Source organism: Salmo trutta, chromosome 13 (genome assembly GCF_901001165.1).
Source record: "Salmo trutta chromosome 13, fSalTru1.1, whole genome shotgun sequence".
NCBI classification, from domain to species: Eukaryota; Metazoa; Chordata; class Actinopteri; order Salmoniformes; family Salmonidae; genus Salmo; species Salmo trutta.
The window spans coordinates 49,755,659-49,782,562 of NC_042969.1; the positions used below are offsets into that span (position 1 = coordinate 49,755,659).

At 42.7% G+C, this 26,904-nt stretch overlaps 2 protein-coding genes across 7 annotated transcripts; one reads left to right on the forward strand and one right to left on the reverse strand.

The window, feature by feature from the left end:
- The first annotated feature begins 120 nt into the window (after window positions 1-120).
- LOC115205933 (transcription factor RelB) lies at window positions 121-10,370 on the forward strand. Of its 3 annotated transcripts, none has more exons than XM_029772377.1 (11): window positions 121-253; window positions 1,826-1,837; window positions 2,059-2,246; window positions 3,969-4,301; window positions 5,054-5,220; window positions 5,446-5,537; window positions 5,678-5,809; window positions 5,988-6,092; window positions 6,308-6,523; window positions 6,675-6,746; window positions 8,495-10,370. In XM_029772377.1, exons 3-11 carry the CDS (start codon window positions 2,184-2,186, stop codon window positions 8,986-8,988), a joined length of 1,674 nt encoding a protein of 557 aa, XP_029628237.1. In that variant the 5' UTR covers window positions 121-253; window positions 1,826-1,837; window positions 2,059-2,183; the 3' UTR covers window positions 8,989-10,370. The 3 variants fall into 3 exon arrangements, with proteins under 3 accessions (XP_029628237.1, XP_029628236.1, XP_029628238.1); XM_029772376.1 differs by lacking the exon at window positions 121-253 and adding an exon at window positions 291-1,347; XM_029772378.1 differs by lacking the exons at window positions 121-253; window positions 1,826-1,837; window positions 2,059-2,246 and adding an exon at window positions 3,141-3,454.
- Window positions 10,371-21,281: 10,911 nt separating this feature from the next.
- Window positions 21,282-24,890, reverse strand: LOC115205936 (39S ribosomal protein L28, mitochondrial). Of its 4 annotated transcripts, none has more exons than XM_029772380.1 (7): window positions 24,794-24,890; window positions 24,605-24,717; window positions 24,113-24,417; window positions 23,844-23,996; window positions 23,604-23,717; window positions 23,296-23,385; window positions 21,282-23,141 (listed from the first exon to the last, which is right to left on the reverse strand). In XM_029772380.1, exons 3-7 carry the CDS (start codon window positions 24,413-24,415, stop codon window positions 23,013-23,015), a joined length of 789 nt encoding a protein of 262 aa, XP_029628240.1. In that variant the 5' UTR covers window positions 24,416-24,417; window positions 24,605-24,717; window positions 24,794-24,890; the 3' UTR covers window positions 21,282-23,012. The 4 variants fall into 4 exon arrangements, with proteins under 4 accessions (XP_029628240.1, XP_029628242.1, XP_029628239.1 ...); XM_029772382.1 differs by having other exon boundaries at window positions 24,113-24,421; XM_029772379.1 differs by lacking the exon at window positions 24,605-24,717.
- Between the last annotated feature and the right edge of the window lie 2,014 nt (window positions 24,891-26,904).

Below are 26,904 nucleotides of genomic sequence, written 5' to 3' on the forward strand. Positions count from 1 at the left end.
GTTCAACATGATTAATTGTTGTATTCTAGGACCTACAATAGATACATATATTCAACCACAAGGGTGTACTAATGAGCTATGCGAGATAGAAAAAAAGTATCATAATAGAGGACTACTGAAAGTATATTATTTCAGTGTCGATAAGGGAAGGACATGTTAAATGAAAAACATGCCAGCCAGACAAGCCCGTGTATGAATCAAACATATTTGCATATGAATGGAGTGGAAATTAGCTGACTTTGTGATCTGTAAGGTAAGTAACATTAATGTGCCAAACAGGTCACACATTTTCTCTGCTATTTCCGAAACGTAGCAACGTTTAAGACATGGATTTCATGTTCTTGAAATGTTAACAAGATACCCAAAAGCACTTGGAAGTAATGTTTTCATCCTATTAGCTAAACAAAACTCGTTTAAAACAGAGAAATTGTCGCGGTAATGATCTCCAAAATTCGATGCATTAGGTTGATATAGCAACGAACGCTAATAGTTTATCGAATCCCATTGTGATTTGGCGGTACACTTTTTGCCATGACACCCCCCATAGATTTTTTTAGTCACTCTTACGTCAACATAATTTCACTTATGCCCCCCTTGACCGCTAGGGCCAGTGCTGTTTGGAGGTGTGGGTATTGATGTGGGTATGCAGACCTGCAAATATTCCTGACGTTTAGCACAATGACGTTTCGCAAATATCCCACTCTATTTTGCATTAAACAATGAAATATACTTAACTGTTTTCTGAAATATACTTGGTGCAGGTAGATATATTTTAAAGTACAATAATCGATCCCATTGTGCGTAAAAACCGGCCATGAGGAAGGTTTTTTTTTTTATATCAGAATATTCACACTCGGGTCATTGCACTTGTGGCTATTATACTACAGTAGTTTGCAAAATATAGTTGATGGAATGAGCCGTTATCTGAAGTATCTACATGGCTACTGCCGGCACAACACTGCCGCTGGGGGTTTCCCAAGAAGTGATGTAAGGGGATTTCCACCCAACCGAACAGCCAGTCAGAACCATCCAACAAGTGCGGAACTAAACGCACACTCGAACAGGGCGCTCGTGAGGCGACTCATTTTATCCATAACATATGCACGAGCTCATCGCATGCAAGAGAGGTAGAATTTGTATGCTTTTTAAAAACGAAAGGCCAATTGAACCATATCGAAGTACGAGAGCAAAGAGGACAATACTTGATTGCAGTAGCCTACCATGGCCACAAAATGATCGGTCAGGGGAAATAGGGAATTCAAAAAACTACTCGAACAAGGTTTTCAGCTCCAGGACAAACATCGTAACGTGCCATGAGAAACATGAGTGTTCAAAACTGCACTGCAAGTAAGTGTCTTTTCTTTTAAATAAACGGAATCTGAGTTATGCATCTACGGTGTCGCATGTGTGTTGTTCCACGTCATTCACATTCGCACGAACAATAGTATAATTTTCATAAATAATTGATCTACTTGTAGTGTAAACGCATTGTCACGGGTCTGTGTCAAAAAGTGGACTGACAGCAGGCGCCCAGACAAGTGATCCTATAATCTAAACGGCACACACTGCCATGCTATTCAATTGACAGTTTGTGTTGTCATTCTGTCTTCCCCAGCGTGACTGACAGTTGAGTAGAAGAGTCAACACCCACTTCAGAGACGTTACACTAGTCTTAGGCTACCTGTTTAACCTATACTATTACATTGTAATACATATACCTGTTATACTTAGACTATTACAATCACTGTCATAAATGTATATAGTCTTGCCTGTCACAAAGTAATCATTAATGAGTTAACTCTTTTTCTCCCGCTTTGTACAACAGCAAATGACTTGGGTGAGTAGGCTATTTGTTATTAATAGTTATTTGTTTTTTTAAATGGCAAGTAGGCCTATAGTCTAAGTACAGGCCTCCTACATGCTCGTGGTTTCATGTAGCTGGTACTGTACACATACAGACATGGATCACACTCAGATGGCCAACCCACCAGCTCAATGTTTGCAGGCCCCATCAGCGTGTTTGCAGTCTCCCTCATCCCACTCCGTCTACTTTTTTAGACATCATTCAGGAGGTGATCTCTGCAGACCGAGAGTTTCCCTGTCAGGCCCAGTCTGGTTTCTGCCTCCCCGGACCTCCTCATCCCCCTGTAGACTCTGACCTCCAGGCCCAGAACCACAGGGCCATGCCCAGGCAGACCCCCTCCTTGATGCCCTCAGTACTGGTGCCAAGGGGCACGACCTCCAGGGTGAGTACCAGGCCTTTCGGGATCTAATACAAAAATATATATTCAGCCACTCTTGGAGGAAAATGGATGTTAAATAAATGATCAATTGCTACAAGGGAGATAGTTTTTGTTAGGCCATTGATTCATAGAGTTCAATAGAAAAATGGAGGGGTTGACTTTTTTGGTATTTGACATTTCATTAGGTTCCCCATTAGCTGTCGAAAAAGCAGCAGCTACTCTTCCTGGGGTCCACAGATGGCCTACACACCAGCTCAAAACTTGTATTTGTTGTGTAGTGATTTGATTTGTTTCTGCAGCCACTCAGGTACTCTTTGTGGTCGCATCAGTTCACACTGTCAGGGCTTGGTATCTCCGTTTGTTGTAATAGCTGGGAGATAAAGTCAAGAAAACAGCTAAGGTCTAGTCTTATCAGGGACGTGTGCTATCGCTTCCTCATGGGCTAGTTGTGGGAGCCAAGGCAGACAGACACACCTCAGGGATAAGTGAAACTCAATTACTCACAGTTTCCATGGATAAGCGTGGTGACTCAATTCACTGGTTCTTTGACCTTGTTATTATGCCCTGGGTTGCTGTTCTCCAATAGTCTGGAACTCACAGTGAGACAGTTGTGGTCTGTGTATATCTGTGAGTCAAAGCGGTGCCTTGAGATAGATTGTGAGCTGAGTTGACACACCCCCGTCTGCATGTTGTGGCATCTCGTGGGGGAGGTGGCAGAAAAGTAGAGAAAGAGTGTCATCTGATTCCTACTTTCGTTTTGTTCCCTTCCTTCCGGGACCCAACCCTTTCAGGGTGGAAGTTCACATTCGGAGGCTTTTCTGCTTTTCTAATTGGTCGATCTGCTGTAGATTATGTCAACTTCCTGTTTCCTGAACATGCGCCTCCCGGCTCGATCCTAGTTGCTTTTGTGTAGAGGCTCTAAGGCATGCCAACACTATTACTCTTACACACACATATACTCCGCCTGTTGACGCTACTTTGAGGTGGAGCACAATGACCTCACACGCACCTCTTTTTGCTCATACAGCCTTATCAACTTCTGGCGGTTTGTTTAGACAGACTTGAGTTGTAGGGCGGCTTGTAATAACAAAGGGAGAAGACGATCCCTTAAGTCGGCCAGCTTTTTTTTCTTTGTTCCGGTTTGTTTTTGGTGAATAGATTTTCCTGTTGCTGGTCTCTAGGGATTCTTCAAACAAGCTGTTAATTAGAAGGTATGTGGTTGAACTTGGAGAGTGAAGGGCAAAAAGTGTGTGAGAGATTGCGTCTGTCTATAATGACCACAGGCCGTTTTTATTTATTTATATAAGTATACCATTTTGACGTTTAAGAGAACCTAGGAGAAATGGGCAGACGGACAGAGCTAGAGAGATGGAGGCATGAAGGATGAAGAACAGTCATGCATCTCAGCAGCCTGAGAGGGTGGAAGGGAGACGGAAGTATAGAGGGGTTAACCAAAAACGGAAGGGGGTGCTCTCTAGTTTAACGGTTGAAAGGGGGGCATGGCAACAGAATGTGTCAAATGAGGACATAGAAAGTGGTGTACTGAGAGGGAATATGTAGATAAACAATAACATTGTAGGTTATCTTTGAAAACGCTCTCACCATTTTACTCTTAGTACCATCATGATGATGTTTTGGATGCAAAGTTAACTGTTTGTCGTCTGCTGTGTTCTTTACATGGATTTTTAAACATCGCCATTGACTTTAAATGATGTCTCTCCGCAGCCGCCCTGCTTCTTCCCTCAGCCCCAGCACCACTCTAGCACCAGAGATATGGCAGCACCTCGCCCCACTCGTGGTGTTTCTCACTCGGGCTCAAACCGACGAGGACGGGGGTCCTCTGGTTCAGGGACTTCCAGGGGGCCAGATAGTCCATCTCGACAGGCCCAGACAGACACAGATCTGCTGGAGCAGATCCTGGAGAGGCCCACCCTGGCTGTGGTGGAGCAGCCCAAAGAGAGAGGCATGAGATTCCGTTATGAGTGTGAGGGCCGCTCGGCAGGGAGCATCCTAGGGGCCTCCAGTGGGGACTCCAACAAGACCCTGCCTGCTATAGAGGTACCCAATAGATCCATATTGTATTTTGTCTTTATTTGAAGTTGATTGGAAACACTTTAATTTAAAACAACTTAGCGAAGTCACAGTTAATGCCCTTACTCTTGTGATAAGGGACATCTTTCATCATGACCACTCAGTCAGGGCCTTGGTTTAACGTCTCATTAAGAACCTAGTCCTTATATTTGTTTACTGCAAATTGTGTTCCCAATGTCATCCCTAACCTGCACTGGATTTGTATGTTGTGTGGGAAGTGGAAGGGGGTTAACGGAATGTACCATCTATCCCAGAATAAAGGTGTTTCCCCCTTGTTGGTTTGGCTGCCCTCAACATGTAGAGCCTTGCTAGTGTAAGGAGCAGGGGCAGAGGGGAAGGGGGAGGAATTACATGTAACTGAAATAGAAAGTACCCCACAAATCCACATCTTTGTGTGGTTCAAACTAAGGGGATTACCCCCCCCCCCACCCTTTAAACACTGTTGATTCGCACCCACATACTACAATTCAGACCGCATCCCTCTAAGATTAACACAACCAGACAAGTGTGAAGTTTGACAGTTGAAAGGGAGATGCACAGTTTTGGTTCATCACTGCACATTTATTCAGTTTTAATCATGCTCTCACTTGCGTTGGAGGAAGAAAGACGGTTTGATTGATGCATATCTCTCTCCTTCTCTTTCTTTGTCCCTCCCCCGCTTTCTCTCCCCATTTCTTTCTCGTCTTCACACTCTTTCCCCTCTCTCCTCCATCTTTCAGCTCCAGGGTCCCATTCAGAACATTAAAAAAGCTATGGTCACTGTTTCCCTGGTGACCAAAGACTACCCGTACCGCCCACACCCCCACTGCCTTGTGGGTAAAGACTGTGCTGACGGTACCGGAATCTGTGTCATCTGCTTAAACCCTCACAGCAACCGACGTCACAGGTGCCCCTCTCTTTCTCTCCTCTATTCATCGCTCTCTTTTCTTGACAAGTGCATTTTCTCCCTTTGTCCACCAGAGGCCCATATCCTATGTCTTTCTCATTAATTCTTCACCTCTTTGGGAGTGCTTTGCCAGGAAAGTGCATTAGGTTAGTGTAAACTAGGTTAGTGTAAACATGTCTGTTTTTAATGGATGGTAACCGACCATGTGTTGTGTGCATCTTGCAGTTTTGCTAACCTGGGCATCCAGTGTGTAAGGCGGAAGGAGCTGGATGCCTCACTCGAGAAGAGACGGAATCAGAAGATCGACCCCTTTAAAAGTGAGTAGAGCCCTGACACGCACACAAAGCACATCGCAAGCGCACACAGAACTTACCCAATTACATAAATCCAATATTATTGTACAATAAAGTTGTATTGTCATTAGCAGTAGGGTAATATCCTCTCTCCTGTCCCCCAGCGGGCCACTCTAAAAGCATCGAGGACATGGACATGAACGTGGTGCGGCTGTGTTTCCAGTGTGAGCTAGAGTGGGAGGATGGAAAGAGGGACTTCCTGAACCCCATAGTGTCCAACCCCGTCTATGACAAGAGTAAGATTACCTCCCAAACATCCTCCTGACACTGACAACTGTGCATGACTGCTTTTACAATAGTCTTCAAACGTGATACGAACCAGTACCGTAACACCACAGCTATGTAAATGTACTTCCTTCCTGAACCATCCAGCAGGTGCTCAGTGTGTGTGTGTGTGTGTGTGTGTGTTTACAGAGGCGACCACCACATCTGAGTTGAAGATCAACCGTCTGAACATTGTTAAAGGGCCATGCACAGGCAAGACTGAGATCTACATGCTCTGCGACAAAGTCCAGAAAGGTGAGATCGAGCCAGACTCCCAAGTTGTAATATACAAACACTGTGTTGAGCACGCTGATATCTAGCAAATTAAAGGGGAAGTCAAAATCTTGTTTAAACAACTAGATGGAAGTGGCACATGATGTGTAATGACACCTCTCTGGAAATACACTGTTGAAGTCATACAGCCTGCAGGACTATACAAGCTGATTGGTGTGTGTGTGTTGCCCGCTCAGAAGACATAGAGATCATCTTTAAGAGGGGGTCTTGGGAGGCCAAGGCGGAGTTTGCCCAGACGGACGTCCACCGGCAGATCGCTATCGTGTTCAAGACCCCGTCCTACCAGGAACAGGACGTGGGGGAGGAAGTGGAAGTAAATGTCCTCCTGCGTCGTCTCTCGGACCACATGGACAGTGACCCCGTCACATTTACCTACCAGCCCGACAACACAGGTTGATACAACTTATGAGTGTTATATATATGATATCATAATGCTGTGTTATAACATGTTATGTATTGTGCAATAATATAACATTATAGAGACAAAAGCTATTCAAACAGAGGGATGAAAGATCTTTTTTTCTGTTTTGATGCCGTGTTCAGATCCATATGAAGTGAAGCGGAAGAGGAAGATCAAGTCGGACATCGGCTTCACAGAGAGGTCCTGTGTGGCAGGTGAGGATTGGCCTCGGCTCTTTCTTTTTCCAGCTTAAACTTCTGCACCTATTTCAGGACAGAAAGTAAAAAAGAAAATGAAAGCGAGAACAATAACAGCTGCTTACACAGCACCCTCTCTGAAATAAAAGACTACATCTGAGTGTCAATAAGGTGTTCTTATATTCAGTACATTCGGAAAGTATTCAAAGCCCTTGACTTTTTCCACATTTTGTTACATTACTGCCTTCAATTGTTGTTGTTTTTCTCATCAATTTACACACAATACCCCCATAATGACAAAGCGAAAACAGGTTTTTAGAAAGTTTAGCAAATGTATTACAAATAAAAAACAGAAATACCTTATTTACTTACATAAGTATTGAGACCCTTTGCTATGAGACTCGAAATTGAGCTCAGGTGCATCCTGTTTCTATTGATCATCTTTGAGATGTTTCTACAACTTGATTGGAGTCCACCTGTGGTAAATTAAATTGATTGGACATGCTTTGGAAAAGCACACACCTGTCTATATAAGGTCCCACAGTTGACAGTGCATGTCAGAGTAAAAACCAAGCCATGAGGTCGAAGGAATTGTCCGTAGAGCTCCGAGACACGATCTGGGTGAAGAGTACCAAAAATGTCTGCAGCATTGAAAGTCCCCAAGAACAAAGTGGCCTCCATCATTCTTAAATGGAAGAAATATGCAAATATCAAGACTCTTCCTGGAGCTGGCCACACGGCCACTGAGCAATCGGGGGAGAAGGGCCTTGGTTGGGGAGGTGACCAAGAAACCGATGGTCACTCTGACGGAGCTCCAGAGTTCCTCTGTGGAGATGGGAGAACCTTCCAGGACAGCCATCTCTGCAGCACTCCACGAATTAGACCTGGTAGAGTGGCCAGACAGAAGCCACTCCTCAGTAAAATGCACATGACAGCCCGCTTGGAGTTTGCCAAAAGCCACCTAAAGGACTCTCAGACCATGAGAAACAAGATTCTCTAGTCTGGTGAAACCAAGATCAAACCCTTTGGCCTGAATGCCAAGCGTCACATCTGGAGGAAACCTGGCACCATCCTTGAAGCATGGTGGTGGCAGCATCATGCTGTGGGGATGTTTTTCAGCAGCAGGGACTGGGAGACTAGTCGAGGATCGAGGGAAAGATGAGTGGAGCAAAGTATAGAGAGATCCTTGATGAAAACCTGCTCAGGACCTCAGACTGTGGCGAAGGTTCACCTTCCAACAGGACAACAACACTAAGCACACAGCCAAGACAACACAGGAGTGGCTTCGGGACAAGTCTCTGTATGTCCTTGAGTGGCCCAGCCAGAGCATGGACTTGAACCCGATCATACATCTCTGGAGAGACCTGAAAAAAGCTGTGCAACGACGCTCCCCATCCAACCTGACAGAGCTTGAGAGGATCTGCAGAGAACAATGGGAGAAACTCCGCAAATACAGGTGTGCCAACCTTGTAGCATTATACCCAAGAAGACTCGAGGCTGTAATCGCTGGCAAAGGTGCTTTAGAAAAGTTCTGAGTAAAGGGTCTGAATGCTTTTGTAAGTGTAATATTTCGTTATTTTATACATTTGCAAAACATTTCCAAAACCTGTTCTTGCTTTGTCATTATGGAGTATTGTCTGTAGATTGATGAGGAAAAAATACAATTATCAATTTTAGAATAGGACTGTAACGTAACAAAATGTGGAAAAAGTCAAGTGGTCTGAATACTTTCCGAATGCACTGAAAGTCCTTTCTATCACCCACAGTTCAAAATGTTGCTGCAGCAGGAGCCTCCACCTCTCAGCCATTCGAGCCGTTCACCTTCCCCCCAGCAGAGAGCCAGCTGGTCCCAGAAGAGTTGCATCCTCCTGTCCAGTCTGGGGCCTCCACCATGGGGGAGATCCACTACAATGACCCCCAGGAGGACAACTTCTTCAATGAGGACGTGAGCCCAGACGACATCAATATGCTCTCACGAATTCTGTTCAATGACCCTGCCCTCCTTGGCTTTGGCCAGGAACTCAACTCCAACTTCACCCCAGGCGTCATGGACATGAACTTTAACTTCAACCAGGGTGGGTCTGGGCAGGACTTGGGCTACTATAACGACCTGCAGTTCAACCAGCTGGTCAACGAGAATCAGGCCTCTCCGATGGACCTCCTCCCACTGTTACTCCGCGGCTCCGCCCCTCAGGACCAGGGCCAGTGTGATAACGAGGGGTGTGATTTGGTCCAGGTAAAGACAGAGGGGGACCTATGAGGACAAAACGTAACACCTTAAGACTGAATGTGGCGCGAGTGTAGCCCCTGAACTTTAAGGGGCTTTTGTTGTGTTGCTCCTCAAACCAGAAGTGTAGGGTGTGTAAAGTCCTAACTCTGCCCTGTGACAGTCATCTCACCCAAATAAAGTACTGTATGAGAGTTTGAACACACACAGGTAATAGCAGTAGCAGAGGCACCTTGTACCCTAACGGTGTGGTTACCCCTTGTCCCCAAAGGCCTCGCTGGATGAGGCTATAATCCAGACCCCTGTCCCCCCTCTTCCCACACACACGACCACTACCAGACCCTAAAAGGATACGTTTCAAAATGTCTGCCCTGACCCAAGTCTCTGAGTGTACTGTGCTGCCTTCACCATGCTGCTAACGTTAGCCTAAGGCTAATAGCCGTGATCAGCACAGCACTCACGGATGACATGTAGCTTTAGCTCCTCCGGGGGACCAGAGTGATACTGGTGGAGGCGAGTTGCCCTTCCATTAGGCTAACCATGGATGTTAAGAACAATTCCTACCTACCAATTGTTATTACTACCTGTGGTGATTGGGGGACCATGCAGTGCTCTGACCAAATACAAAATGGATACACAAACTCAACCCTTGTTTTCCTTGTCAGGCTCCGTCCTTACTGGGTGTATATATTGTGACTGAGGCAGACTTCCACAAGGACCTGCAGGAAATCCCTGATTTGAGAGTTCAACTGAAGGAAAGCATAACTAAGGGCTCGATTCAATCCGTATCGCGAATGTTCAGCGCTATAGCGCGATTGAAATTTAAAGGTAATTTCCAATTGAGCTGACACATGCACCATTTACCACAAATGCAGTCTCTGCGAATGCAGCATCATTGCCTTTAAATTTATATCGCACTGTAGTGCGGATCTTCAGCACTACAGATTGAATCGAGCCCTAAGCATTTAATTGTTGGCGCAAGACAACCTGAAAACTAACCCTCTGTGGAGAAATTGTTAAATTAAAGGGACCAACTACAAATGCTGTTTATTTTTCACTTTCCATATGTGATATATTCTTTGTTGTATAGTCAAAGTTGTTTAGTCAAAGTTCCTTTCTTTTGACTGGTATCTGTAGTTTTTGAATGTTGACATTAGTTTTAACCTCTGGCTCACCTGTTGACTCTGTTCATTGTAATAACCAATCTCCATGTACAGTAGAAACGACCATAGTCCAATGCGCTGTCCATCTGTAGTTCCAAGTGTTAACATTGTTCAGATTATGTTCTGTGTATGTTCAGATTCTGAACGGCTTCTTTGTACACTGTATCCCAGACTCCACCCTTCACACTGTAGTGTTTTGATTTTTGTCATTAGTATTTCAAAAATAAAATGATTCCAAGTCTTCATCTTAAACTCTGGTCACATCAAGTGGGTTTTGTTGTTGGTCATATAGGCTATTTAATATTAATTACATGATAGCTTTATTCATTTTGTAAAAACCTAACTGGCCAATGACAAAGGAGAGAGAAAAAGAGAGAGAGACTGAATGAAAGACAGAGGGAAAGAGACAAAGGCTGTGGGAGAACGGGGAGCCAGACGAGTTTCTGTCCTCCTGGGTCCGTCTTTGTGTTCAGGCACTACTGCTTTTAATGCGATCCTATTTTTAGCTGCCGGCTTTTGTTGCCGGGTCATAGTCCAGCCCACTCACATTCCTAAAGCCTCACTCACATTCACTCCAAAAACAACGTGACTTCCCCTAACCTCACCAACACAACACAGTCTTGTACAGTGAGAGAAAAAAGTATTTGATCCCCTGCTGATTTTGTACGTTTGCCCACTGACAAAGAAATGATCAGTCTATAATTTTAATGGTAGGTTTATTTGAACAGTGAGAGACAGAATAACAACAAAAAAATCCAGAAAAAAACATGTCAAAAATGTTATAAAATGATTTGCATTTTAATGAGGGAAATAAGTATTTGACCCCTCTGCAAAACATGACTTAGTACTTGGTGGCAAAACCCTTGTTGGTAATCACAGAGGTCAGACGTTTCTTGTAGTTGGCCACCAGGTTTGCACACATCTCAGGAGGGATTTTGTCCCACTCCTCTTTGCAGATCTTCTCCAAGTCATTAAGGTTTCGAGGCTGACGTTTGGCAACTCGAACCTTCAGCTCCCTCCACAGATTTTCTATGGGATTAAGGTCTGGAGACTGGCTAGGCCACTCCAGGACCTTAATGTGCTTCTTCTTGAGCCACTCCTTTGTTGCCTTGGCCGTGTGTTTTGGGTCATTGTCATGCTGGAATACCCATCCACGACCCATTTTCAATGCCCTGGCTGAGGGAAAGAGGTTCTCACCCAAGATTTGACAGTACATGGTCCTGTCCATCGTCCCTTTGATGCGGTGAAGTTGTCCTGTCCCATTAGCAGAAAAACACCCCCAAAGCATAATGTTTCCACCTCCATGTTTGACGGTGGAGATGGTATTCTTGGGGTCATAGGCAGCATTCCTCCTCCTCCAAACATGGCAAGTTGAGTTGATGCCAAAGAGCTCCATTTTGGTCTCATCTGACCACAACACTTTCACCACTTGTCCTCTGAATTATTCAGATGTTCATTGGCAAACGTCAGACGGGCATGTATATGTGCTTTCTTGAGCAGGGGGACCTTGCGGGCGCTGCAGGATTTCAGTCCTTCACGGCGTAGTGTGTTACCAATTGTTTTTTTGGTGACTATGGTCCCAGCTGCCTTGAGATCATTGACAAGATCCTCCCGTGTAGTTCTGGGCTGATTCCTCACCGTTCTCATGATCATTGCAACCCACGAGGTGAGATCTTGCATGGAGCCCCAGGCCGAGGGATATTGACAGTTCTTTTTTGATTCTTCCATTTGCGAATAATCGCACCAAATGTTGTCACCTTCTCACCAAGTTGCTTGGCGATGGTCTTGTAGCCCATTCCAGCCTCGTGTAGGTCTACAATCTTGTCCCTGACATCCTTGGAGAGCTCTTTGGTCTTGGCCATGGTGGAGAGTTTGGAATCTGATTGATTGCTTCTGTGGACAGGCGTCTTTTTTACAGGTAACAAGCTGTGGTTAGGAGCACTCCCTTTAAGAGTGTGCTGCTAATCTCTGCTCGTTACCTGTATAAAAGACACCTGGAAGCCAGAAATCTTTCTGATTGAGAGGGTCAAATACTTATTTCCCTCATTAAAATGCAAATCAATTTATATCATTTTTGACATGCGTTTTTCTGGATATTTTTGTTGTTATTCTGTCTCTCACTGTTCAAATAAACCTACCATTAAAATTATAGACTGATCCTTTCTTTATCAGTGGGCAAACGTACAAAATCAGCAGGGGATCAAATACTTTTTTCCCCCACTGTACATGGGCCCTGACTTGACAATAAGTGTAAAACAGAAATATATTGTTTGCGTTGTATGTAACTGGTGTTTTATCTAATGTATTTTATCTTATGTTAGCCCATCAGTTTCTGGGAAAGAGCTTTGATGAGGCGCTTCACTTTGTCCTCCAATGCCATTGGATATGGCTTTTTGCCTGATGAGCTTACACCATCTGTGAGTCACTGCATCAACAATGACTCATTCTCCCATACACCTTGTGTGTAGTGCCGCTGAAACTTTATTTGGAAGCATTTCTATTTGGATGTATTTATTAAAACATAATAGTTTAATCCCTTGTGTTCAGAGTTTTTGCTGAGTCAGAGGAGCATTATGGGAAGTTATAAGGCCACTGTAAAATCCCACTCAGGGTAGCAGTTCAAGATTTCACCCAGGCTTTGATTATTAGGTACAAACTAACAATGTTTTCATATGTTCTTACAGGAAAAGTTTAGGTGTTTGCTCTTTTTTTATGCCTACTGAACGCAACCCAGTGAAAGGCTACTGTACGGCAGCAAATGTTTCACTAGAGAGGCACAAATCACACCACCCTGTTATCTGCTAAACGGCACAAACCTGAATGGATCTCTCTTCACAGGTCCATGGTGAACGATATGACAACATACATTCGTTTAATAAGCTCAATAGGGCCCAGTCTGAGCAGGTGTATCTCACACTGTGCTTTTCACTGTTCACCAACACTGGAAATAGTGTTGCATAAAGCCACAGGGAAACTCCACGCTGGGCTCACAACCAAAAGTTGAATTACCGTATTTACACAGTTAGTTACACACTGATGAGTATTACTAGAGGTCAATCTATACACATTTCCTACTTTACTATAGTGCATTTCATACTTGACTAAAGTATACACACTCAATAATGGTTTTATTTCTATAGGCCTACTGTATATGCCCACGAGTTTTGGTCTGAATTCACTAAAACTAGCTCAGTAGCTTCAGAAGAATTTGCATACTTGCACAGAAATAAACTTTGGGATTTTGAAACACAAAAAATTCCCATGAAATCATGCAGAAGAGCTTTATCCTAATATACGGATTAGTCATAGGAAAGCATAGAAAGTAGGCCTACATACCATTGCACTGAGCTAAGAGTCATACCTCCTCATTCCAGAGATAACCTTTTTATAGAGGTGAAAGCTAAAAGGTTAACATTACACACCCAAACACTTGAGTCTGATTGAGGGAGTTGAAATGTCCTGTGTGGCCATACAACAATCCCCCATCTCCTCAAACCATCGATAGATCTTACTCACACGTTACCGACTTTATGTTCTACAAATGTGTTTGAACGCAAATGAGAATGTGTGACATAAAGTCAACGTCTAACCTTTCCTCTCCACCTTCTCTGGTGTTATAAACAACATTCTGAATCTCTGTGACATATTCAGAATGTATTCAGACCCCTTGACTTTTTCCACATTTTGTTACAGCCTTATTCTAAAATTGATTAAATTGTTTTCCCCCCCTCATCAATCTACACACAATACCCCATAATGACAAAGCAAAACCAAGTTTATTTAAAATGAAGGAGAAAAAAATGAAATATCACATTTACACAGCTATTCAGACCCTTTACTCAGTAGCCTACTTTGTTGAAGCACCTTTCGCAGTGTTTACAGCCTCAAGTTTTCTTGGGTATGAGGCTAAAAGCTTGGTACACCTGTATTTGGGGCGTTTCTCCCATTCTTCTCTGCAGATCCTCTCAAGCTCTCAGGCTGGATGGGGAGCGTCGCTCCACAGCTATTTTCAGGTTTCTCCAGAGATGTTCAATCGGGATCAAGTCCGGGCTCTGGCTGGGCCACTTAAGGACATTCAGAGACTTGTCCCAAAGACACTCCTGCGTTGTCTTGGCTGTGTACTTAGGGTCGTTGTCCTGTTGGGAGGTGAACCTTCGCCCCAGTCTGAGGTGCTGAGGGCTCAGGAGCTGGTTTTCATCAAGGATCTCTCTGTACTTTTCTCCGTTCATCTGTGCCTTGATCCTGACGAGTCTCCCAGTCCCTGCTTCTGAAAAACATGCCCCCCAGCATGACGTTGCCACCACCATGCTTCACCGTAGGGATGGTGCAAGGTTTCCTCCAGACGTGAAGCTTGGCATTCAGGCCAAAGAGTTCAATCTTGGTTTCATCAAACCAGAGAATCTTGTTTCTCATGGTCTTAGCGACCATCGGGTTCTTGGACACCTCCCTGACCAAGGCCCTTCTCCCCCGATTGCTCAGTTTAGCCGGGCGGCCAGCTCTAGGAAGAGTCTTGGTGGTTCCAAACTTTTTCCATTTAAGAATGATGGAGGCCACTGTGTTCTTGGGGACCTTCAAGGCTGCAGACATTTTTTGGTATCCTTCCCCAGATCTGTGCCTCAACACAATCCTGTCTCGGAGCTCTACGGACAATTCTTTCAACCTCATGGCTTGGCTTTTGCTCTGACATGGACTGTCAACTGTGGAACCTTATATAGACAGGTGTGTGCCTTTCCAAATCATATCCAATCAATTGAATTTACCACAGCTGGACTCCAATCAAGTTGTAGAAACATCTCAAGGATGATCAAAGGAAACAGGATGTACCTGAGCTCATTTTTGAGTCTCATAGCAAAGTGTCTGAATACTTATGTAAACAAGGTTTTTATTTTTTTAATAAATTTGCAAAATAAATCTGTTTTCGCTTTGTCATTATGGAGTATTGTGTGTAGATTGCCAAGGATTTGTTTTTATTTAATCAATTATAAATTAAGGCAAAAAAAGAAATTGGGGAAAAGTCAAGGGGTCTGAATACTTTCTGAAGGCACTTTAGAATGAATTAAAACTAGATTGTCCTAAATGTGGAATGATTAAATCATTTCAATCATGATAAAGGATAAAACTTAATTACCATATAACAGAATTACAGGAGTGAAGTTTGCTATATAAGGATGAGCCAGGATGAGGCCTGGTAGTGGTACAGTATGACTAGGCAGTTTTCCTAGCACTCCATTTAAGCAGACTCGCTACTGCTTCCTAGTGGTTCCCTAAGGATGTTTATGGAAAAAATACATTGACACCTTTCTTTTTTATCAATGACATTAAATTCAGCATTGAAAAAAAGCGCAAGTTTGTTCCACCTGAGTAAGTCTGACCACAAGTCAGAGACCACTATGATGACACAACAAATGCATTTGATGGATCTTTTTTGTTTTCTAATGGCTCTTAAGGGGAAAGTAATCTAATCTAATTAATCAGATTACGTTACTGAGTTTCGGTAAACAAAAAGTGACGTAACGGATTACAGTTTTGGACAGGTAACTAGTAACAGATTATATTTACAAAGTAACCTACTCAGCCCTGGTTTGGGAGCATTGAATGTTGATGGCCCTATACACAGTACTCAGCTGTAATTTATCATGGGTCGACATTAACACAAGCAGCCACAAAGCCTGCATCTACACAGGCAGCCCAATTCTGATCTTTTGCCCAATTATTTGCAAAATAACTGATCTGATTGATCAAAAGACCAATTTGTGGAAAAATATCAGAATTGGGCTGCTTGTCTAAATGCAGCCTAAGGTGGAAATATGTCCTAGTGTGATGTGTACTTTGTGTGCAGAGGATGTTGTGGTTTAGAGATGGCCTTCATAGCTGTTTCTCTGGGGGATTCAAGGGAATCCTGGCCTTGTAGGCTGACTGGCTGATCTTAGTGTGGAAACAATTAGCAAACAAGATGCTATCTTCTGAATTTAGCTGATAGTGTTGTCACCTGAACCACAATGGTTACAATAGGGCACCCAACACACTCAGGTGCTTCGCTATATCACATTTAACATTGTCCGTAAGCTTGAGTTCATTTGCACACAAAAAAATCATACAATAATGGAAAGACCTGTGTGTTGTCCTTGTTAATGCAGACTTCTTAATCATAGCCTCAATTTTGTCCCACACATTGAATATAGTTGCAGAGAGTCCCTGTAATCCTAGATTCCGATCATTCAGGCAAGAAAAAACATCACCCAGATAAGCCAGTCGTGTGAGAAATGTTTCATCATGCAAGCGGTTAGACAAGTGAAAATGGTCAGTAAAAAAACATGTCAATACTTTGCCCCTTGATAACCAGCACACTTCTGTATGTTGTAAAAGCATTACATGGTCGCTGCCCATATCATTACATAGTGCAGAAAATACACGATGCCTCGCTTTAACAAAGTTAACCATTTTCACTGTAATGTCCAAAACGTATTTCAAGCTGTCAGACATTCCCTTGGCAGCAAGAGCCTCTCGGTGGATGCTGCAGTGTACCCAAGTGGCGTCGGGAGCAACTGCTTGCACGCGCGTTACCACTCCACTATGTCTCACTGTCATGGCTTTTGCACCATCAGTACAGATACCAACATGAGCAGCAGCTACGTTTGGCTACATACAGACTATTAGTGGAATTCCCGCGAGAGAGTAACGGTTAATGCGTTTGGATGTTAATTATTTGACGAGGCTACCTGTATTGACTTTGTGTTATTTCGCTGAACACTAGACGGTTTAATTTTATTTTTGGCAGTGAAACGAGGCTACTCTGGTGAGGGAAAATGTTGTTTACTCCATGTGTAACTCTGTGTTGTTGTATGTTGTCGAACTGCTTTGCTTTATCTTGGCCAGGTCGCAATTGTAAATGAGAACTTGTTCTCAACTTGCCTACCTGGTTAAATAAAGGTGAAATAAATAAATAAAATAAATAAAATAGCCCACTTGGAAAATTTAAATGGATTGTTTGAAAATGTGAAGAAAATAAACATTTTTTTGAATATTTTTTTTATGTGAATCACATTATTATTTGGCGTACCCCCGACGGCATTGCGCATACCCCTGGGGGAATATATATATCCCAGTTTGGGAATACCTGCAAAAGGGGAAAGTGTGAATACAAAACATTAGGAACACCTTCCTAATAATGAGTTGCCCCCTACCCATAGCGATGCTGGCCCATGTTCACTCCAATGCTTCCCACAGTTGTGTTAAGTTGGCTGGATGTCCTTTTGGGGGTGGGCCTTTCTTGACACACACAGGAAACTGTTGAGTGTGAAAAACCCAGCTGTGCTGCAGTTCTTGACTCAAACCAGTGCACCTGGCACCTACTACCAAAGGCACTTAAATCTTTCGTCTTGCTCATTCACCCTCTGAATGGCACACACACAATCCATATCTCAATTGTCTCAAGGCTTAAAAAAACCCATTCTTTAACCTGTCTCCTCCCCTTCATCTACACTGACTGAAGTAGATTTAACAAGTGACGTCCATAAGGGATCATAGCTTTCACCTGGTCAGTCTATGTCATGGAAAGAGCAGGTGTCCTTAACGTTTTGTATACTCAGTGCATGTCATCTCCTGATGACTGTTTTGATTTCAATCCAGAATAGGTTCACCAAGTAAATAAACCTCCCCCGCCGACCCACTTGTCAGTCAATGACATAACGTAAATACATACCCATACAATCATGAGGGAATGGAACAAAGCAATTAGCACATCTTGTCAAATTCAAAGTCGTTGAGAAGCAAAGTCTCAAGTCAGATCATGTCACGTGTCCATATTCAAATCTATAGTATACTACACTGTCATTCCATTCACTATCTTTACAATAGAATGAAACAATTTAAGGCACTGATCACACAGCAAATGAGGCATTTTCCCTGAACGATGATCCACACATAGTATATTTCACTGTTTAATGCTTAGTTTGCATACTGTGCAATCCTCATCGAAGACTCTGCCTGTGTAATGGCATAAAGACAGGTTTTTAAAAAAAATGTATGGGCCTTTTAGATTTAGAGTGAGGGTAATTCCAGTCTTTGGCATACAACATCACCTATCCTTATAAGGTGAGGATGAACCTTTAGACAGGTAATTGTTGAGAACTCCTACTCGGTTGCTATGTTACAACACCCACGGGAGTCCCCCAACTAACAGGGACTCCCCGCCTAACCACACACTACTTGGTAATGGAAACCGTTACAGCGGATAAGTGCAGGCACACTGAAGGAGTCGAAAGCGAAAGCCACACAAAAAAACACAGTGTTTACTGAAGAGCCAAGCAACTTATTTTTCAATAATATAGTTGTGTACCATGTAAGGGAATTCATAGACAAGCGTGTATGTGGTCTTCATTACATTTAAGTGAGTTAAGGAGTATGTGGATGAACTCCATCTTGCCTTATAATCTTCCAAGAAGCACAAACAGAGAGTGGGACATTACACAGCTGCGTTATATTCAAAATGTAATGAGAAAACTAAGCTTATTTGTTTAAGACTCAATTATTGTAGGCCTGTTGTGTTGAGACTAATAAAATGATGACGACCTGGGGCCTCATTTATCAACGGTGTGTACATTTCGTCCAAACTTCTAGCGTAGGTGGAGATTCTAGGCTTTGCATGTGCAACAAATTATTATTGGAATTTATCAAACTGTTGCATGCAACACACAGTGCCTTCAGAAAGTATTCATACCCCATGACTTATTCCACATTTTGTTTTACAGCCAGAATTCAAACTTGATGAAATATATTTTATCACACATCTGCAAACAATACCCCATGATGAAGTTTCCCCCCCCAATTTATTTAAAATGAAATACAGAAATATCAAATGTACATAAATATTCACAACCCTCTGTTATGACATTCCAAATTGAGCTCAGGTGCATTCCTATGATCATCCTTGAGATGTCATTACAACTTGATTGGAGACCACCTGTGGCCAATTCAATTGTTTGTACATGATTTAGAAAGAAACACACCTTTCTATATAAGGTCCCACAGTTGATAGTGGTGCATGCCAGAGAAGAAACTATACCATGAAATCCAAGGAACTATCCATAGATCTCCGACATTTGAGTATTGAAAGTATCCACGAGCATAGTAGTCTCCATCATTGGGAAATGGGAAAAATATGGAACTACCAGACTCTGCCTAGAGCTGGCCATCCGACCAAAGTGAGCAACCCGGGCAAGAAGGACCTTGATCGGGGAGGTGACAGAACTACATAGTTCCTTGGCTGAGATGGGAAAACCTGCCAGAAGGACAACAGTCTCTATAGTACTTCACTAATCTGGGGTTTATGGGAGAGTGGTCAGACCGAAGCCACTCCTGAGAAAAGACACAACAACATACCTGGAGTTTGCAAAAAGGCACGTGAAAGACAGAACATACGGCAAAAGATTCTATGATTTGATGAGACAAAAATGTTATTATTTGGCCTGAATGCAAAGCGCTATGTCGGGAGAAAACCAGGCTCAGCTAATCACCCATCTAACACCATCCCTACAGTGAAGCATGGTGGTGGCAACATCATGCTATGGGGATGCTTTTCAGCAGCAGGGACTAAGAGACTGGTAAGGGATAGAGGGAACAATGAACAGGGCCAAATACAAGCAAATCCTTGATGTGAACCTGCTTCAGTGTGAAAATGACCATAGACTGGGGCAACGATTTACATTCCAACAGGACAATTACCACAAGCACACAGCCAAAGCAAAGCTGGATTGGCTTCAGAACAAGAATGTGACAGTCCTTGAGTGGCCCAGCCAAAGACCAGACTTGAATCCCATTGAAAATCTGTAGAAAGACTTGAAAATTTCTGCTCACCTCCGCTCCCCATCTACTTTAACAGCGCTTGAGAAAATATAGAAGAATGGGAGAAAATTCCCAAATCCAGATGTGCAAAGCTGAAACGGACATACCCAAGACGACTCAAAGGTGCTTCTACAAAGTTTCTGGGATCTTTTATTTCAGCTCCTGAAACATGGGACCAACACTTTACATGTTTATATTTTTGTTCAGTATATATTTGTGCGCTCGTGAACCAGCGTTACAACCCTGTCTGGAAAACGCCGTCCATTCACCTTTTATGGTAACAAAAACACCCTCATTTGCTGTATGATTTGGAGATTTTGGAACTGGTCCCTGACAGTCTCTAAAAGAAAGCGCAAGGGCCAATTTTATCACATTTCTGGAAAGGTGTGGGCAGAATGTTAATGTTCTGAAGTGACTTTTTCAAACCAAATGCATGCCGCCTATAGCAAGTGCCAAACACTGTCCGCATATTCTGCAACATTGATTGTCTATTCAAACAATTTCAAAAGTAAATGCCGCAGCCCACACTTCTATGCAAAATATAATGAACAAAAATATAAACGCAACATGCAACAATTAACGATTTTACTTAGTTACAGTTCATATTAAAAAATCTGTCAATTTAAATATATTATGCCCTAATCAATGGATTTCACGACTGGGCAGGGGCACAGCCATGGGTGGGCTTGGTAGGGCATAGGCCCACCCACTTGGGAGCCAGGTCCACCCACTGGGGAGCCCAGCCAATCAGAATTTGTTTTTCCCCACAAAAGGGCTTTATTACAGACAGAAATACTTTGTCTTGGTGGCTGGTCTCAGACGATCCCGCAGGTGAAGAAGGTGGATGTGGAGGTCCTGGGCTGGCTACTCTTGGTCTGCAGTTGTGAGGACGGTTGGGCGTACTGCCAAATTCTTTAAAATGACGTTGGAGGCAGCTTATGGTAGAGAAATTAACATTAAATTCTCTGGCAACCGCTCTGGTGGACATTCTTGCAGTCAGAATGCCAATTGCATGCTCCCTCAATTTGACACATCTGTGGCATTGTGTTGTGTGACAAAACTGCACATTTTAGAGTCTCCTTTTATTGTAACCAGCACAAGGTGCACCTGTGTAATGATCATACCGTTTAATAATCTTCTTGATATGTCACACCTGTCAGGTGGATGGATTATCTTGGCAAAGGAGAAATGCTCACTAACAGGGATGTAAATACATGTCAGCACAAATAAGCTTCTTGGGCGTATGGAACATTTCTGGGATCTTTTATTTGAGCTCATAAAACATGGGACCAACACTTTACACGTTGCGTTATATTTTTGTTCAGTATATGAATTGTTAGTTTATCAACACATGATTGTGTTTCGATCTCCTGCCTTGGTATAGGCTCTGAGATTATATAGGCTATGATGTTGCGCTCCTATCGCACAGCAATACCATCAAATATATTTAATAGGGCTACCGGTCTATTTACTTCAGAGCATGCTTAGCTATTGAATAAGTGATGAATAATAGTAGCCTAATATTTGGGTCGTTCTACCAATTCAGTGCCTTTTGAGAAGTGGGACTTGGTTAAAAACAAACTTGATTTGAGTTAATTTTAACATTGTCTTAAAGAGTATATGTTCAACTTCAAGTGGTTATATATAAAAATAACTATAGTAAGTGCCAAATAAAGTAACAGGGTTGACGATTTCTTCTTAAATCAGCCATAAATCCCCTTGTGACAGGGGGAATGGAAGCTTGTGTGCAACAGGGAGTGGCAATTGAATGCAAGCTTCACAAAAATGTTGGATGCTCAACCTGCTCAGTTTTCCAGCACAAAATGGCCGAAAAGAGTAGAACCAGCTCACCTGCTTTTACACTATGATTTGACTATTAGATATTTCTTTTGGAAAAAATTATTTTAAAAGAAATTGTTTCATCATATTAAAAAAAAAAAGTGTTCAGTTAACGCTTGACCTTAAAATGAGGGAGAGACGTAAAAGAGTCACTGAATGATTATCTTCAGAAATTAATGTCAAAGAAACAAAATAAGTAACGCTTTACAATGCTGGAGAAACATTTCGGGATTGACATGTCAAGATGCTGAGTTTTGTCACTTTAGCAAGCCTTTTCATATAAAAATCAGATTTGTTGACTTCTCCATGTGGTCTTTACTAAAAGGGCATTCATTTTATAAAATTAAATATTGGTGCACAATTTCCACTTAAAATATCAAAGGGATGCAAAAGGCACTGTTTTCGTGGAATAACCTATGTGTTGTGTAGCAGGAATAAACCAGTCATGACAGAAATGGAGAGACATGTCCTGCAATATGATGATTTAGGCCTAGGCTATATAATAAAAGCAAAATAAATATTAGGATTCCTGTTGCTATCTGATCTCCTTATTCATCAATTTTATCATTAGGCCTACATTAATGTTTTTATTAGCCTACCATTACTATAATACCCATACATCAAACACCCCCAAAATAACAACATTTGCTTGCAATACAATTGTTCAACCACTAGAAGTTGTGCATACGCATGGGGAAATGAGATACCTAGCCAGTTGCACAACTGAATGCATTCAAACGAAATGAGTCTTTCCGCACATGGTCTGAGCTGTATGTGCAATACGCACATTTTCCCATAAACTTCAAAACACCAACCTTTGTGGAAAAACTGGTACACGCCAGGTTTAGAGTATTTTTGGTGTGCATGCACCTTTGATAAATGGGGCCCATGGCTGACTTCTATCATTCTTAAATGATGATACAGAAAAAGTGGTAATCACTCCCATCTAGAGGATAAACATGAGTATGACAGCCTAGATTAAGCATCAAGAGCCCAGTACTGTACAACTAACCACAACATGAACTTTAAAAATTTGCCAATAAAAACAGATTAAAATGAATCTTGTATTCCTTAGACAAGTGATATAGCACTGAATGGGGAATATTTACAAGGTAACAACCCAGATGGATCAGCCCAAATCAGCTGCTGAAAAATAGAACCTGAATAAATAAGTGTCTTTCAATGGGACCATGTGACCACCAAGTGTCCCCATCAACAGGAAGTGACCTCAGTGCTCCTCAGGAAATGGCCCTTACTTTTTCTCCACCAGCTGTGGTTCAGTTTCTGGATGGCCAGCTCCTTCACCAGGTTCTCCACACAGCTCTTGAACAAAGGCCCCGGCTCATGGGACACAAAACAATAGAGTCCAGTTAGAGAGTATGGGACAAAGCAGATACAATCTAAAATCAGTCAATATCATCCGTGCATTTTTACCCTGGCAGGGTGATTACTGAGGGACACCATATGCTCCATGTGACTGAAACAATGCAGTTACCTTGTGCTCCAGTTGTCTCTGTTTCTCCACAGCCTCATCCACACTCAGGCCAACCCACTCAGCCTCCTCTGCAGTGATCTCAAACTGCTGCTGGGGGCAATGGAAGAGGGGCGAGGACAGAATGAGAGGGAGACCTCATTACATCATCTATAAACTTTGTGTAGCACTTTCACTGACTTTATGAACGGTTGTTGCATCATCTCCTATAGCAGCTTGATGAAAACTCAAGACAAAAGTGTGTTGGAATTTCAAACCGCCATGGTCCAAAACATAACGAACCGACCTTGTACTTGGTGTAGATCCTCTACCTCTTGACAGGGTGGGTCCTCTGGGTAGAGCTGGGTGTCTTTAAAGGCCAGCCTCAAGAGCATGGCCCACCTCAGGTCCATTCCAAGCTTGGAGTTCAGGTCCTCCTTTGGTGTCTGGAGGAGAATCAATCAAGTCATTGGATGATGAAACCCACGCTGTGCCATCTCCTCAAAACACAGCATTACACATATATCCACACGCTATAGCTAAAGATGACAACATGCAGACTCCTCTCTCACCCTCAGGATGTAATAGTCAAAGCCAAAGGCGGCATCAATGAGGTCTAGGGTGCGAGCCGTGACGGTGATGGTGAGCTTGTGGTTGAGGATCTCACTGTACAGCTCTCTGGTGAACAGCTGTGGCTTCCAGACTCTTTCCAGCCTGGTGGAGAGCTGAGGAGGTAGACAATGTTAGGATACATGCTCAAATATAGAATAAAGTGTGTCTGTGAATATAGGGAACAAAACAAATGCTCATGATATTAATTAATGCCCTTCATAGTACTCACTTTGTCATATCTGAAGCCTGATATCCATCCTTCGCCTCCCCATAGGCCATCCTGGGACTCAGGGGGGTAGTAGATGGGGATGGGGACGTCTTGGACCCGCTCCTTGTGCCCTGTTTTGGGGTTGGCCCTGTATTTGACTCCCAGGACCTTCCAGTGGAACGGGGAGGCCTGCGTGGTCTCCTCCAGAGAGCAGAGGTATTGTTTGGGGAGGCGGGCATAGATCCCCTGCTTCAGTTTAAGGGTTTCCCAGATCTTTGGGGGTACTTGTGTAGAGGCATGGTCACTGGGTTGGTATTGACGCATGCCTAGCTGGGAAAACAAACATATAATTGGGCCAAGCGTAGTCTTATTTACAATTCCTTTACTCCTTTGTTAAATTAAATCTCTTTAAATTTAATTGTGCTTTTGTTAAACTCATTGTTAGACAACAGCAAGGTAGGGTGAAATAGCTATTTAAATGTGAATATGGAAGAGTCGGTATGGCTCACTAACGTTAGCTAGATGTTGCTGCTGGGTTGTCTGGAGGTTGGGTTGTCTGGAGGTCAACAGCGAGCAATGCCACACGTTCGTTTCACTAAACTAGCTACAGTAGCTGGATAGGACAGCTATGAAGCTATTTATAATATCATTTCAAATTTGTTGCCAAATACTAGTCTCTACTCAGTTCAAACAGCAACTTACCTTTGAATTGGATAAACGACAAATTACACCATCAGATGCAGTTTATATCTCTCCGCGTTACAAAAACAAGGACATGCAGCATTTCCGTCAAAGATGGTGCCGCCTACTCCAACAAGGACATTGCTTGGTTAAGAAAAAAGACGGCGAAGCGATGATTGGTTTATCGGGCTTGGCAGTCAATATGTGCTTCCGGTCTGGTTCGTTGAAGGATGCATATAATTTGCGCCGCGCTGCACCCGATTTTTTTACAGTTTTCAGTGACGCTATAATCATTTTAGCAGACGCTGTAGTCCAGAGCGATTTACAGAAGCAATTAGCCTTAAATGCCTTGTTCAAGGGCACATTGACAGATTTTTCACCTTGTCTGAGATTCGAACTACCGGGCCTTCGGTAACTGACATAACGCTCGAACCGCTATACTACCTCTCATCATCAATATCCAAATGTACCAGAAAGCGTGACTCTGTTGAAATAAAACATTTATCTCCAAGAACACACTTGGATTGTTTTTGTATATAAATCAGCGAATTTGTTTAAGCATTGTTGGGGATCAAAGTCCTTATATTTGAGCGTTTATTAATTACGCCCGAAAGGTGGAATTGAACCACTCTGCCGCTAAGCAGCTACAGGTTTGAAGCCTGCACCCCGGACCACCGAGGCTCATCCGGGCATTTGAAAGAGAGTTCCCAGTGCCTATTTATACCTGATCGTGTACATAAGTGTTTCAGTACCGGTGACAAAATGTTGTGGTAAAAGCAACCGTACTATTTAGTATAAGGAATGAACGTTTTCCTACAATGAAAATCGCAAGCATTTTAGTGACTGTATAATGAAGGAAACACCAAAATTAAACGAAGTTTCTTTTTAAGGGAGGGCTTTTCGAAATAATGCAAAATAGCTAAGATTTGATTGGCTGGTTGATAACAAAAGGGGTGGAGTTTTTATAGTGTGTATCCAGGGTCACCATCAAATAATGGCTGGTCTCTGGGTCTGACCCCATTCTCCGAGTGTGTCTAAGGCACAGGATGCTGCTGTGGGGAGTACAGCTCATAATAATGTATGGAATGGAGTAAATGGAATGTTATCAAATACATGGAAACCATGTGTTTAATTTATTTGATACCATTCCCCTGATCCCGCTTCAGCTGTTACCACGAGCCCGTCCTCCCGAATTAAGGTGCCACCAACCTCCTGTGGTCTCAGGGGGAGTGGGATATGCAAAAATTCCATTTCTAATTCACACACGCACTTTTACATGTGTGAAATAGCACAAATGTAAGCACCCACCTAATTATCTTATCTTATTATCTCTGTAGTGAGGTGTGTTAGGCAAAATACTATATTTTTAGGCCTATTTACTGTATATGGTTGGCAGGACACTGAGGGTAGAATTGCCCATTATAAAGAGAAATTATGACAAAATGCATTACAGTAGGCTATGTAATCAGCGTCTCTATGGTAGGAAGAGCAGGACTTTTATTTATGGGTTCATTCATTTCAAGCATGTTTTGCTCACAAAGGAAGCAGAATATCTTTGGTTAAATTATTTTATTCCAGCACTTTTGGTGAAGATAGACACACGACTGTAAAAAAGCAATCTAAATGATATTTCAGGATCATGTATACATATTCATATATACTAAGACCTAGGTTCCCAAACTTTTTTGCACCACGTCCCCATTTAGATATCTAAAAATTATTGGTCACCCAACCATGTGAAAAAAATTATACAGCCTAATTAACAGCCAATGTTTACTTTTTTATTTGGGGCTATGGTAGTCAATTGAAAAACATTCTAACCGTATTTCTGATTGTCTTCTCAACTCACCATCACATACTTTTAATGTGGGACTATGACTGTCAATTGCAATTTAGTCTGACATAATGTCTCTTATCTCACCAACACTAATGAGATGGGTGTGCTTGATGCATGTAGCGTTGGAGCATCTTGTTCAAGACAACTGGGAACTGGGAACATGGAAATGTCCAACTTCCGACTTCAGTGTGTTAGAAATAACTGAGAACTCAGGGAAAAAAACAAGCTCCGACTGGGAAAAATAATTTTGAACATCATTGGCAGGATAGAACAGTGGCGTCTGGTAAGACAAGGT

Excerpts from the sequence above, each read along its gene's own strand:
- LOC115205933 (XM_029772376.1), top strand. The coding sequence starts at position 1,314 with ATGAGAAACATGAGTGTTCAAAACTGCACTGCAA. Across the intron at positions 4,302-5,053 it reads AGACCCTGCCTGCTATAGAG|CTCCAGGGTCCCATTCAGAA; the intron begins GTACCCAATAGA and ends TCCATCTTTCAG. Across the intron at positions 5,538-5,677 it reads GAAGATCGACCCCTTTAAAA|CGGGCCACTCTAAAAGCATC; the intron begins GTGAGTAGAGCC and ends CCTGTCCCCCAG.
- LOC115205936 (XM_029772379.1), bottom strand. The coding sequence starts at position 24,415 with ATGCGTCAATACCAACCCAGTGACCATGCCTCTACACAAGTACCCCCA. Across the intron at positions 23,718-23,843 it reads TTGACTATTACATCCTGAGG|ACACCAAAGGAGGACCTGAA; the intron begins GTGAGAGAGGAG and ends ATTCTCCTCCAG. Across the intron at positions 23,142-23,295 it reads AGAGACAACTGGAGCACAAG|CCGGGGCCTTTGTTCAAGAG; the intron begins GTAACTGCATTG and ends GTGTCCCATGAG.